We start from the raw sequence: 13,175 nt of genomic DNA on the forward strand, positions 1-13,175 counted from the left end.
TACTCACACATCATCGGAGAGGCTATGGTGTTGATGTAGAAGCCCTCCGTGATCGATTCCCCCTCCGGCGAAGCGCCGAAAAAGTCCCCAAGATGGGATTTCACGGGTACAGAAGGTTGCGGCGGTGGAAATAGGGTTTCGTGGTGCTCCTGGATGTTTTCAGGGTATATGAGTATATATAGGCGAAAGAAGTAGGTCGGTGGAGCCACGAGGGGCCCACGAGGGTGGGGGGCGCGCCTCCCTACCTCGTGGCCGCCTCGTTGCTTCCTTGACGTCCACTCCAAGTCTCCTGGATTGCGTTTGTTCCAAAAATAACTCTCCCGAAGGTTTCATTCCGTTTGGACTCCGTTTGATATTCCTTTTCAGCGAAACACTGAAATAGGCAAAAAAAACAACAATTTGCACAGGGCGTTCGGTTAATAGGTTAGTCCCAAAAATAATATAAAAGTGCATAATAAAGCCCACTAAGCATTCAAAACAGATAATATAATAGCATGGAACAATCAAAAATTATAGGTACGTTGGAGACGTATCAATCTCTCCTGTGAAAGCTATTCGGGTGCCTCACACACTTAGACAAGTATTCAAGCGACGTGTACTCCTTTCTAATCATAAGTATGTGTTCTGGTTTCTTATCTTCATGTATTGTTTTATTTTGGTACTAGCCATTTTTCACAGTAGCTCATTCTATCTCTACCTGTACCCTTCTGTTCTCGTACTATTTTAGTGGCAATGAGCTTGGAATAACCCTCTGGGGTGAAAGAGCTATTCGATTTAACGGAGGAAGTGTTCATTTCATGGGTCAAACAGAATCAGCTGTAGTCATCTTTGTTAGCGCCACCGTTTTTTAATGAAGGTTCGCCAAGAAACAGACTGATGGATGTGTGTACTTCTTTCTTATTGCCTTTGTGTGCTTAATGATCGTGACGTTTGCCATAAACTAGGATCCAAAGAATTGTCTAGAGGATGTGCCTACAAATGGTATGTCAACCATGATATACCAGATATAAATGTATTTAGGAGCAGGTAAGGAGTGTTGGGCTATTCATATGACATTTCTTCTTTCTAATTTATACTTATGTACTGTGGCGTCTTTGTTTGTCAGGCTCCCGCCCTCATTCCCAGCAATTGAACACCTTCCCGCACCATCTAAGATTATCCTCCAAACCTAACATGCTGATGTCCTTCCAACGGCATTATTAACCCACCCCATGAACATTAATCTATATCACAAGGAGGTAACCATGTAGTCCCTGGTAGTATTGACTGTTTGTCTATAGTACTTATGATTTATGCATTTTCAAGAATACTGCTGACGCACTGCCTTCCTTTGCTTTATAGGCGGGTACGTTTTGATGCAATGTGTCAATTACCAGGGTTTCACATTTGAAAAAATGGCGAGCCACCTTCTGTACGGACTGCCACTATATGTCCATGCCGGCTGCAACGTCGCTCACTCAGCCAGATGTATATACATGTGGGTGCCGTAGCTGTTCATATACCAGTGCAACAATAGGGTAAAAAGAGCACAAATTTGCATTGGTTCTTAGTGCTCCTTTTGCTTTCCTTATAGTTTTTTTTTGCTAATGACCAGGTACACGTTATTGTCCTTGCGAAAGATCGAAGCGGAGAGGCTGAGTTTGAATTGTTTGGAGCGAAAGGGCAAAAGATTGTGGGTCGATCTGCTGGCCAGGTCATTCTCAACAACATGCCTCGACGCTCAGGAAAACCCCTCCCGAACTCGTAGGCCTGCTTGGCATGAAATGCACGTTTCATGTTCGTGCCTCATCTGACGGTTTCTTTGGAAGGTGGCCGGCGTTTGACATTGATGCTATTGAATCATTCGAAGCTCTGAAGACGAACCTCTCTGTCATGGATCCGCTTACCCCGTCGTGAAGCCACACTGCTATTCAACTCCTCATGAAATCGATGTAGATGTTCCCTGCAGTTGATCTGTGCGTTGCTGGCTACCCTCTTGGTCTTTTGGTGCATAAACCTTTTTATTACGATGAATGTAAATATACCAGTATGTATGGACCATCTTATATTAGCTACACCTTCGTGATCTTTTTCCTTAGGCTCAGGCTACTCTCAAAAAGACGATAAGATATTACGTTTCTGCACATTCCAGTTGCCCGGCTGATCAATCTATTTGCCTAAATGTATGTCTGCTTGTCCTCATGCTATGTTGATGCTCATCTAAATTGTAAGCTTGTGATGCGACCGCTATGTTGTCTATTAGTGATGTGGTCGGTTATCAACATTTTATACCATGCCTTTTCGTTTGTTTTGCCGTTGCATTCTTCGTTGCAAGTGGATTTTCATGAGGTTATAATAGTTTAGACCACACCTCCGGCCTTGGCTTCTGTTGTACTGGTAGCTGCTATTGCTTTTCCCATGGAGGGGTGATACTCACAAAATAACATTTTTACTTTGGTTACCCATGAATTCAGTATCAAACCAAATCTAGAATACAAATCTTGTTCAGCGAGTTGAAAAAATGTCCATCGTTCTCAAATTTTATTCATCAAATATTAAAAGTTGTTCCTCGTTGTTAAAAAATTCTCGTATAAATTTGTTCGGCAAAATAAAAAAAGGTTTATTCTAATTCAAAAAATGTTTTCTCTTTTTCCATAATGAACACTTGTTTTACATCGTCTACTTTCGTTAATATTTCGAACCTTTCTAAATTACGAGTTACTTCTGAGGAAGAAGGTAGATAAAATCAATAAAAATCAAAGAGCAAAAGTAATAGAAAACTAATTGAAGAAACTGAAACATTCAGCCTCGCTCATGGCCCGACCCAATTGGTATTGGGCCGCACGGGATCATGCTGATTTAACATGTAGAGATGCCTGACGCAGTGAATAAGCATACGGCCCATTTAAATTCTTTCGGGCTTCCGTTCGCCAAAGCTGCAGGCAAAGGCTCGTTGTATTTCCTTCTCTGTTTTATCCAAACTAGGTCACACCTGCGTCATTTCGTTCGCCGTCTCGGTTGTGTTTTGCCCTGGCCTCTCGCCGAGCCGCCACCGCCTGCCATCGAGCCTCTGGTGTGCGCCTACACCTCCCCCTTCCTGACTCGGCTTCTCTGTGAAGGTACAACCGCGCTTCGATCGCCAGATGACCTTGCTTCCTTTTTCCAGTTCGCTTGATGCTTTCGTCTTCTTGATCTTCAAGATCCACTGATTGCACTTTCAGGTTTCTATGTCTGCCTAGGAGCTCCAGGATCACGGCTCTTCGAGCTCGGCTGCCTCCACCAACAATAATCTGCGAGCGCTTGCCCAGGTTGGTCCAGCCATACTCTTTCCTTTGTTTAGTTTCCATGGTAGGGGCAAAATGTTTTCTCTTTGCTAGATATATAGACGATGATATGTACCCTGGACACAGGTTGGACCAGACGAAAAAGAAACTGAAGTAAGAAATTGGATTTGTGTAGATAGATAGTTTGATTAAACAAAAATCCATGAATTTTGATAGAACAGATCGGTTAGGCTACAGTTAGGTCTGTTACCACTGAAAGGTTGCACACAGTTCAGTGCACCTACTCTGTCCTTGCCTTCTTGGCTGATTAAGTGGATTGAGTGAATCGAACCATCTCTTGCCCGTCTTGTTATTCTTAGAACCATTCCTATACATATGATAGTGTTCCGCTATTCGTCTGTTGGTAATTCACATCCTGTCGTACTATAGGATGCTACAAGGGTGTTCAAAATTCCACACAAGGTGATGCTTGAGATGCTCCTTGCAAACCTTGGCGTAGGCCCACCCCAGTATGAGAATGTTGTCCATGAGGACAATAAGGTTCGCATTACTGTTAACTTCAACACTTCTAGTCTGGATCCTGGAGGCTCAATTGTCGACGTGTCTGTGCCTGGAGAGTATTGCATAGATGAGGTCACTGCCGGAGATAGCGCTGCTATTAAAGCAGTCAGATACATAGAGACCATGACCAACACAGTTGTCAGAGACATAAACTATGCAAAAACAAAGCGCCAGGAAAATCGTATCACCTTCCTTGAAAAACGGCTCAAAGAATCAGAAATCAAAGGCAAGAAGCTTACCAGAGGTTGGCACCTATCTACCAGAGATATGTACTACTTTTCTGAACAAATGCGAAATGCGGCTGGAACCTCCCTTTTGGAGATCTCCCAGATATAATTGAATACAGGAGCGGCCGTCTCGCAAGGGAGCTGCAAAAAAGAATGTGATGGTGAATATCCTTTACCGCAGGATATCACCAACTTCATTATCCGTAGGAATATCTTTTATTGTGTGTATAGGATGTGCCTGCTTTTGTCTATGTGCTGTTACCATCTAGGTTAAACTAGGCTCTATCGAACATGTCCTTTATCGTTTAATGACATGAAGGCAGCGATTCCCTCATTTTGTATTTACTGTTACAGAACCTTTTTGCACCGTCCTTTGTGCCTGATCTCTACCATGCTTCCTGTGCTCAGCCTATTTAATTATACATATCCTTTGTTTGTGAGTATTATCATAGCTTCATCTTCACCCAGTGATTTTCACTTTTTCATAGACGATGATATGGAGATCGTTGAGATTTCGGGTACATATGTACTCGGAGGTATATTAGATAAACTCGACCTTCCAGCGCCACGCTATCACTCTCGAGCACATCGAAGGGGCCAGTTTGTAAGTAATGTTACATTTTATCCCTTCAAAGAACATCTGCGGCACCCGTCTACAGCGGTCCAGCTCTCGAGCTCTCCCTGCATAACTTGCAGAGCACAATAGATGTAGTTCTCAAAAGGCAATAGACTATACGGAAGATCACCAGAGGAAGGTCCTGCAAGACTACAACTATATTGAATTGAAAAGATCAGAGGAGACCAACTTACAACTGAGAAAGATGAAAGGATCAAAGGGCTAGCGACGACAACTGGTAACTACATAGGTACTGTGTTCTCAACCTGTGATCGGATATCTTCCTTGGCTGTATCTGAGTCACTTCCAGCTGGCCCCACACCAGGCGTTGAGTTGGCTAGGAAGATTTTAGAAGTTGAGCATGCTGTTGCTCGGCTAAGCAAGCTTTCACATGACGCCCTTCAGCACCTCAGGGTTACATTTGGTTATCCAAAGGAACACAACGATGGTGACTCGGATGGCCACATCCTCGACCTTTATAATTGAAATGACCAGCTATGAAGACAACAAACCTATAGTCCAGGCATTTGTTGTTTTACCTGTTGTCCTTTTGGTTCACGTACTGTAATCCCGGTTGGTACATGCGCCTGTATAACTGCCTTGTTCTACTTTTTTATTTTTTGGGAAATCCTTGTTTTATCCTAGGTGTGCTGAGCCAATTTTCCCTATTAAATTACATTCCTCTAAAAACATCACCTTCTCCTTCGCAGTTGGTTATCGTCGGCCCGTCCCAAAAGCATCTTGGATCACTGGGAGAGATACAACCCATTAGCGATGATTGCATTTTCCTTTTTCCTATGCGTTGTATGCTGGTGTGTTAAGTCACTCTCGCTGCCCGGTGGGCTCCTCTTGGCTGGGCCCATGGTATCCGAATGGGTGGGTAGGAGTCCTGGTACAAGAGAACCGGATGATCGCTAGACCACCGGTTAGATCACCATCACCCGAAAGGAGCACGTGCAGCCTCCCTACTTGCCTGCAGTGGCGGCTTCTACTGTTCACCATCGGTGCGGGAGGTGATTCTATTCACTCACCGTCCCACATACGCATCCAGCCACCCGCTCTCATCCCCTTCCTCCATTTCACTCCCCTGCTTCGCTCCTCTCACTTCCCCTTAGACGTATACCTAGATCCACACTACTGCTCAAATCGACGAGCGGTATGAGATGAAGAAGGGCACATCTAGCTACGATTGATCTTTACGATAGGTATTTCTCCTCCCGCCGCTGTATTTCGATCTGGTTGTTCTTTGGACATGGGTTTGCTAGGTTTCCTAAGTACTGTTCCTCCCCTTCTTGCTGCCCAAGCTCTTCCCCTCGATCCGCCATCTTTGAGAACTTTAGGCCAGCTAAATCGTTTGCTAACGGCCGATTCTTCTCAGAAGGTATTTTCTAAAATTTAACCCTACTTACAACAGAGAGCTGCGAGTTAATGGCCCAGAACTTAATGTGGACAGACATGCACCTAGATAGAACACATATCCTATAAATAAAGCTACTAATTTGTTATGCCATATGCATACCCACATTTAAGTATTGTTGGTTTATCCCCTGTCCTTCCATAATTACTGAACCAGATCGACTTGTAGCAACAGGATAATCACCGGCCCTTTTGTATGGATAAGAATAATGTCAGGACTAAATTAACCATTCCTGCGTTTTATTCCAATTCATGCCCTCTGCTGAATGAGATCCTAGCTCTCACTTCATTTATGCATATAAAATAAAAAAGAAGACATTTATGATCCAGTGCCCTTCCAGAGAAGATATTTCGTTCTCTTTCTTGTTTCGTTAGTACTCCCCTTCCAAACACAACCTCAAACCTAACTACATTTTATAAATTACATACCTGTTGCCCCACTGAATTTACTGCATGTATTGATTTCTCTTTCTCACAAACTACAGTAGACAGCGAAGAAGAATCATATGTTCGATTGCATCCAAAGCATTGACTTGCTTGCTTACTCTTCCATTTTAAATATAAGTGTTGTTTTTTATGGCATTCACTCGTACTACGCTATGATTTTTGGACCAGGTTTCAACATGAATCCTGTGAACCTTCTGTCCAAAGTCATCCTAGATGCTATGTTTGAGAAAGTCGGCCTTCCAGCGGCCGCCTACTCGGCACGTGCAGTTCATCTCGGGTGCGTTGAAGTCACAGTCGGCTTCCATCCAATTTCCAGTGAACTGGAGCGTCCTGTTAGTCAGACATATATTTCAACCTTTGCTTTCACTGATCTGGAAGAAGCGCAGAATCATGTTGCGCGTAAAGCCATGGAATTCATGGAGAAGGAACACAATGTGGTCCCAAGTGATTATAGCTATAACAAACTTCAGTCTGCTAGGCTTAACAACGAGTCACTGCGTCAGCGTCTGAAAGAAAAGGACCGCAGTATCGAATCATTGAAAAAGGTCAATACATCTCTGGTGCAGCAACTAGAAGAGAAGAACAACATCTTGACTCTATTATGAAGACAAATAGAGACATGATGGAGAAGCTGGCTGAAAAGGATGCAGTCATTGAATCCATCAACAAGGTCCATCAAATACTGCTGAAGCAGCTTAGTGAGAAACACGAGATCATAAAAAAGCTCAGCAAAGGCTGGGATAACTCACTGGATACTGGATTTTCAGCAACCATCCAACTTCAGTGTCTGATTGATGAGGGCATGTCCCATGGATCAACATAGGCAGGCATTGAGCTCAATGCGACTCTCCAGAATGCTCAGCACATATGTGAGTACCTTGAGCAGAACACTATCCTTGCTGTTGAGTACCTACAGTCCATTGGGACATATCCATATGACCCAAAGCCAGGTTTTACTGATGATGAAGACAACTGTTCAGTGGACCCCGAGCCCGTGCCACCAGAGCATCCACCCTACATGAGAAGTTGTTTGGATGATGAGGAGATCTTTGATAGTGAAGGCAATTGCTCTACAGACTACGACACTTTGCTCAAGGAGCACTACTGATACAACATCACCAACATGCCAGCGTGATTCTCTTGAGGATCGCTCGGTGGTATCAGCTTGCTATCTTTTACTACGTGGTATATGCATCTTACATCTGCGCTACGACCGTTGCTCTCCTATGTAGTACCCTACTGAACTTATTTTCTATGTAAACTATGTGGCATGTGCTGCACTACTCTACTCTATTATGCACTACCCCAGCCCACTGAACTTATTTATGTAAATTATATGGTGTGTACCAGGGATATAGTCCATTATCTCCCAGCCTATCAAAATTAACTATGTAAATTATATTTGTCGTCATGCTATTCTAGGCTATGCAATCCTTAGTTTGAACATGCTCTGTTGTATGGTTTGCATCGATGCTATGCCATCTGCTATGTCAGACACAATATACTGCTTCTCTTTAATCGGGCACATTGATACTAGTTGGCCGCTTATATTCCCATCTAATTTACCTTATCGACATTTCCATTTTCTTTGACTAACAACACATAGCATCAATAATTTTACAGGCCACTTAAGGCACATATCCCAATGTACAGACAGCCCGGAAGCCACAAGGACAATGGCGTGGCACATCAAAAGAGGCCCACCCAACTAGGTTAACTATATACCAGCTCTCTTTGCATACCATGTTTCCAGATCCATTCCCCTCTCCCTTCCACGAACCTCTTGTTCCAGTCCTGCCGCCGCCATGGATGAATCCTCCTCTGCATTGACAACCTCGTCCATCAAGCTGGCCACGAATGATGAGCTGCTGTTCAAGGGCTTTTCTCCGATTAGTTCCAAGTTGTTGTCATCTCATTCTCCTCTTCATCCGTCGATTTCATAACCCATTGCATGCTGATATTTACATTTTACCATTTGTTAAATCAAAGCAATATCCTATCTGTGTCACCATCAACAAGCAATTCATTCTTGAACAAGCAATTGAAACAATTGGTGGCACAATCCATCCATTCACTTTCACTGACATTGGTAGCGACGATGTGGGCATCTCTGTCTCCATTGACCTGCCTCCACACAGCAAAAGCTTGTCAAGCACAACAAAGGAATTTCATGGACCATGCATTGAATCTATGTGTGTTGCCGCCCTTGGATAACTGCAGAAAATAGGTATAATCACGATAGATGATGCAAATTTCGCATTTCATGGACCATGCATTGAATCTATGTGTGTTGCCGCCCTTGGATAACTGCAGAAAATAGGTATAATCACGATAGATGATGCAAATTTCGCGGAGCTGAAAAAATGCAAAAGAAAACTTCAGGCTGAGGAGTTCTGGTCGTCGACACTCTACGACCAGGCCAGCGCCCTGCATGACCAACTCTCTTTACTGACCGTAATCAACCAGGTCCCCAACCTAAGGCTAAACAAGAAGCTGTTGTGTTACCTTCTACGCATCAGAATACTGTACATGCCAGCCAAATCATGCTGTCTAAGGTAAGACCATTCGCCAAGGTATCTTCATTATCATGTGGTAGCACATGCTTCATGCTCGTTTCTCTTATTAGTTGCTTTCCCACAGGATACCACTGGAGGAGAAAGTGCATCGACCCCGATCACAGCAAATAATAATAGGTGCTCTCCATTCCATTTTCTTATCGTTGTCTTCACATACAACCCAACTGTGGCTTCTATGTCCTAACTACACAATTACTAATATTCAGCATCCATCGAGTGCCTTCTAAAAATAACAAGAAGATGAGGACCGCGCGTCGAGCGCTATTCCCTGGAAAATAGAGCGGCACATACGCCATTGTAGGTTGACATGCATCATCTCTTGGACCCGTTTCAAAGAGCTTCACAAATTATCGTTCACAACTTCATATGTTTTTTCAGGCTCCCATCATTGCAACAACCCGATGGAAAAAGCCGTTTTCCATGTCTATGTTGCATCGAACCTTCCCAGATTCAGGACCCGTCACTTTTGTCATGCACACAGCTTGATCTTGCAGCTGTATATACTGCGTCCGTATTAGCTTCCTCTGGGCGCATCGCTATGTATAAATGCATGGAACCCTCTGTTATGCTACTGCAGATTAGATGCAAACCACATGCTTTTGTAACTCCCCACGTCTTCCTGTCATGTAATGGACATATTATGAGCATATCATATCTCTATCTACGTCGAACAAAGTGGTTCCCATACGTGATCACATGCAGTTTACATTCAGGCTTTATTACCTCTGAACAATTAACATTATAATCTATGTTTTCAACATGTTAGGATCATCTCCATTAACATCCCTGGGTGCTATTGTTTGCCCTGTCGTTCGGCAGGCAACGCGCGGCAAGCCGCGCCCCCTATCTAGTTTTTTATAAGAGCCAGGGTGCTGGGGCCCATAGGCCAGTGGCCCAGGGGCCTTTCGGGGCGTGGCTAACGGGCGCTGCCCCGGGCGGAGGCCAAACCCGCCCGGGCGACGAGGGGGAGCCGGGGACGGATGCCGGCGGCCAGGGCTGCACGGGTGTTGGCCGGAGCAGGGCGGAGGGAAGGTGGCGGCTGCGGGGAGGCTGGGCTCGGCGCGGGGATGGGCGCGGCCAGCGGGCAGAGGCGGGGCTCCGGCGCTTGGGGAGCAGGAGGGCGGCCGGCGGCCATGGCCGAGGAGGCGCAGCGGGACGCGAGCGGCGGCGGCTGGGCGAGCGGGCTGTGGGAGAGGGTGGCCGACGAGCAGGGGGAAGTAGGGGAGCGACAGCGGAGCGGGACGCAACGACGGCAGATGCAGGCGGCAGTTGCGGCTTCAGCACGGCGAGCGGGGCGCAGCACGACAGCAATGAGGCGAGGTGTGCGCGGGGACGAGACGGTGCGGGGCAGCGTGCGGCGGCACGGAGACGAGCAGCAGCAGGGCAAGTGCAGCGGCGATGGTAGAGCAGCAACGGGCGAGGGGCTAGCGGAGCAGCGAGCAGCGACAGTACGCAGCAGCTAAGGCAGCGGCAACGCAGCAACAGGAGCAGCTATTGCACGTACGCGTACGCGTACGAGGGAACTCAGACGAGCTGGAGGGCGACGACTACGGCAACGGATCGAGTGTACAAGGAGGGGGGATGGAGTAGGAGCTCACAGCCGTGCGGATGACGAGCTCGGGGAGGCCGGAGGTGGACCGAAATGGTGGGAATCGACGATGGACGGCGGCGATGTACGTGATGAAGAAGATGGCAATGGTGAGCATACGAGCCGTCCTGGCTTGAGCTGCTGCCCGGGACGGACGAAGCCCGTGATCACGATCCTCCTAGACGTCCTCTTGCACGTAGGCAACAACGGTGGCCGCAACGGTGACGATGGCGCGGCGACGGTAGCTTCGGGTGTGTGCTGGGGAGCGAGCAACGGCGCGAGGGGGGAAGAAGTGGCGGCTATGGTTCGACCAAGGCAGAGAGGAGCGTCCAGGGGGGAGGTATAGGCGCCGGAGGGGGCGTGGATGGGCGCCACGGTGATGGCGGGAGTCGTGGCGGCCGTCGGCGCTGTCCACGCCTCCTCTGTGAACAGAGGAGGGGGACGGGGGCGTGATGGGCTGGCCTGGCTGCGGCCAGTTGGGCCGGGGAGGGGGTTTGGCCCAGGAGGGGGGCAGGGGCTTTTTCTCCCTTTCTCTTGTTTTCTTCATAAAATTTTCTATTTTAGTTTTTAGCTCCTATTTTGCATATTAGTTTGTGAGCAAAATAGTTTGGTAAAAAGTGTAGATGGCCACATAATTAGTATTGCAATATTCGGCGCTGCCACAAAAAGTTTGGGAGGCGTCTGAATTTGTTTGAATTTCTCGTAATTGGAAAAACATTTAAATATGTTGTCTTATCACTATTTTAATTATTTTAGGGCATTACAATACTTTATAAAAATGTGGTTTCTCCACCAATATTAACTATGAATTATTTTCCACAGTTTGCACATTTTAGTTTTTACATTTGAAACTTTTATTTTTGACTTTAATTTAAATTTGAATATGAGCCGATTTTGAGTCAACGCGAGTTTAACAACAGTAATCCTGGTGCCGTGGCATGATTAACAGAGGACTACTGTAGCTTAATTATCCGGGCATCACAGTGTTTCTGCACACTTTTTTCATTTGCAAAATTTTCCACAACATTACCTATGTTCTAGAAAGAAAGAAAGACAGAAATTTTTTTGCAACACGACCTATGTTGCATAAAAAAAATTCCGCAACACGACCTATGTTGCAAAAAAATTAATCCGCAACACAACCGATGTTGCAAAAAATATCCGCAACACAACCTCTATGGAAATGTTGTTTCTGCAACAAGGCCTTTGTTGCAAAGGTAGAAGAGCACGTTTAGCGACTAGATTGTGTTAAATCTGATGCCTTGCGAGGCGGCAGATCTTTTAAAAAGATCCGCCGGCCGACGAGTAGCAACCCCCATTATTTTAACAAAATTAATGAAATGTGGGTCACCACTTGTCATGGACATGCAAACTTGGCAAAAATTGGACATTCAAACATGCGAACAACACAAATTTCATTTAAAGTTTATAATTTTTACAAACATAAGCCCTAAACATAGTTACTGAAAAAATGAAGCTAGTTCAGAAACCTAATCTACTATTCATCATCGTCCATGTCGGACCCACTGTTGCCGCCGAAGGAGCCCTCCTTGCTGTCCTCCTCCTGCTTGCCGTCATCATCGTCCTCGCTCACGAGGTCGATGGTGACGCCGACCACCGAGGCGACGACCGCCTGTTGCAGCCCCGGAGTGTCGACTGGGTCATTGGGGCGGGGTTGCGGCCCCTTTGTCGATTCACGCAACACTAGGAGGAGCCTCGGCGGGTCTGCAGGGTCACTGTGCTCATTGACCACCAACCCCTATACTCCGCTAGCAGTGGCGGCTCCGGCTTCGGCACGGGCAGGAGGCCGCCAGAGCCCGTCCCAGGCTCGGGCTTGGGCATGAGCAGGGGGCCGCGCGAGGTCATCCCCGACTCGGGCTTTGGGACTGGCAGAGGACACCGTGGGAGCTCATCCCCGGCTCCAGCTTTGGGATGCACAGGCCGCCACCGTGCGAGCTCGTCTTTGGCATCCCTAGTTGTCGGCGTTCTAGGAACGGGGGTCCCCAGACTTGCCTGCCTGCGGCCCATGGCGTGGCTAAGCTAGCAGGCCTGTACGGCCCATCTTCATCGACAAGGCATTCAAGACCCTCGCGAGGGGCCAAGCCTCGCGAGGCGGACGACGCCAGGCCTCCTCAGGAGCGGCCTCGCCAGGCAGGCTCACGAGGGGCGGAGAGATCAAGGCAAGGCAAACCTCGCGAGGTCCTCGTGACGTGAGCCATGACGATCGAGACCAGGCGGGCGACAGCGCGCGCAGCATCCTTGCTTCCTCTTTGGTGCTAAGGGGGAAAGCGCAGGCGCGGAGTACCGAGGCATCAAGCAAAGGTTTCCATATCAGTGCAACGAGACCAAGACCAGCAGGACGGCAAGACAGAGGTCACCATGGAGCCCAAGACGGCGTCACCGCCAGAGCCTTTTGCATGCGAAGACTACTTTTGTCAGGATAAGCTGTACTAGCTGTCCCCTATCGAATTGGCTGTTGTT

General features: G+C 46.9%; 1 protein-coding gene across 9 annotated transcripts; it reads left to right on the plus strand.

Annotated features, from left to right (window-relative positions):
• The first annotated feature begins 2,941 nt into the window (after positions 1-2,941).
• LOC123144597 (uncharacterized) lies at positions 2,942-9,871 on the plus strand. Of its 9 annotated transcripts, XR_006471751.1 has the most exons (9): positions 2,942-3,098; positions 3,201-3,287; positions 4,540-4,917; positions 6,699-7,715; positions 8,154-8,757; positions 8,844-9,085; positions 9,171-9,223; positions 9,313-9,403; positions 9,485-9,871. XR_006471751.1 is itself a non-coding variant. In XM_044563803.1 (4 exons), the coding sequence occupies exons 3-4, from the start codon at positions 3,729-3,731 to the stop codon at positions 7,133-7,135; spliced, it is 777 nt and encodes a 258-aa protein (XP_044419738.1). In that variant the 5' UTR covers positions 2,942-3,098; positions 3,201-3,287; positions 3,693-3,728; the 3' UTR covers positions 7,136-8,048. The 9 variants fall into 9 exon arrangements, 1 of the variants encoding a protein (XP_044419738.1); XR_006471753.1 differs by lacking the exon at positions 4,540-4,917 and adding an exon at positions 3,693-3,803 and having other exon boundaries at positions 8,154-9,085; XR_006471756.1 differs by having other exon boundaries at positions 8,154-9,085; positions 9,313-9,407.
• Positions 9,872-13,175: the final 3,304 nt, after the last annotated feature.

Source organism: Triticum aestivum, chromosome 6D (genome assembly GCF_018294505.1).
Source record: "Triticum aestivum cultivar Chinese Spring chromosome 6D, IWGSC CS RefSeq v2.1, whole genome shotgun sequence".
NCBI classification, from domain to species: domain Eukaryota; kingdom Viridiplantae; phylum Streptophyta; class Magnoliopsida; order Poales; family Poaceae; genus Triticum; species Triticum aestivum.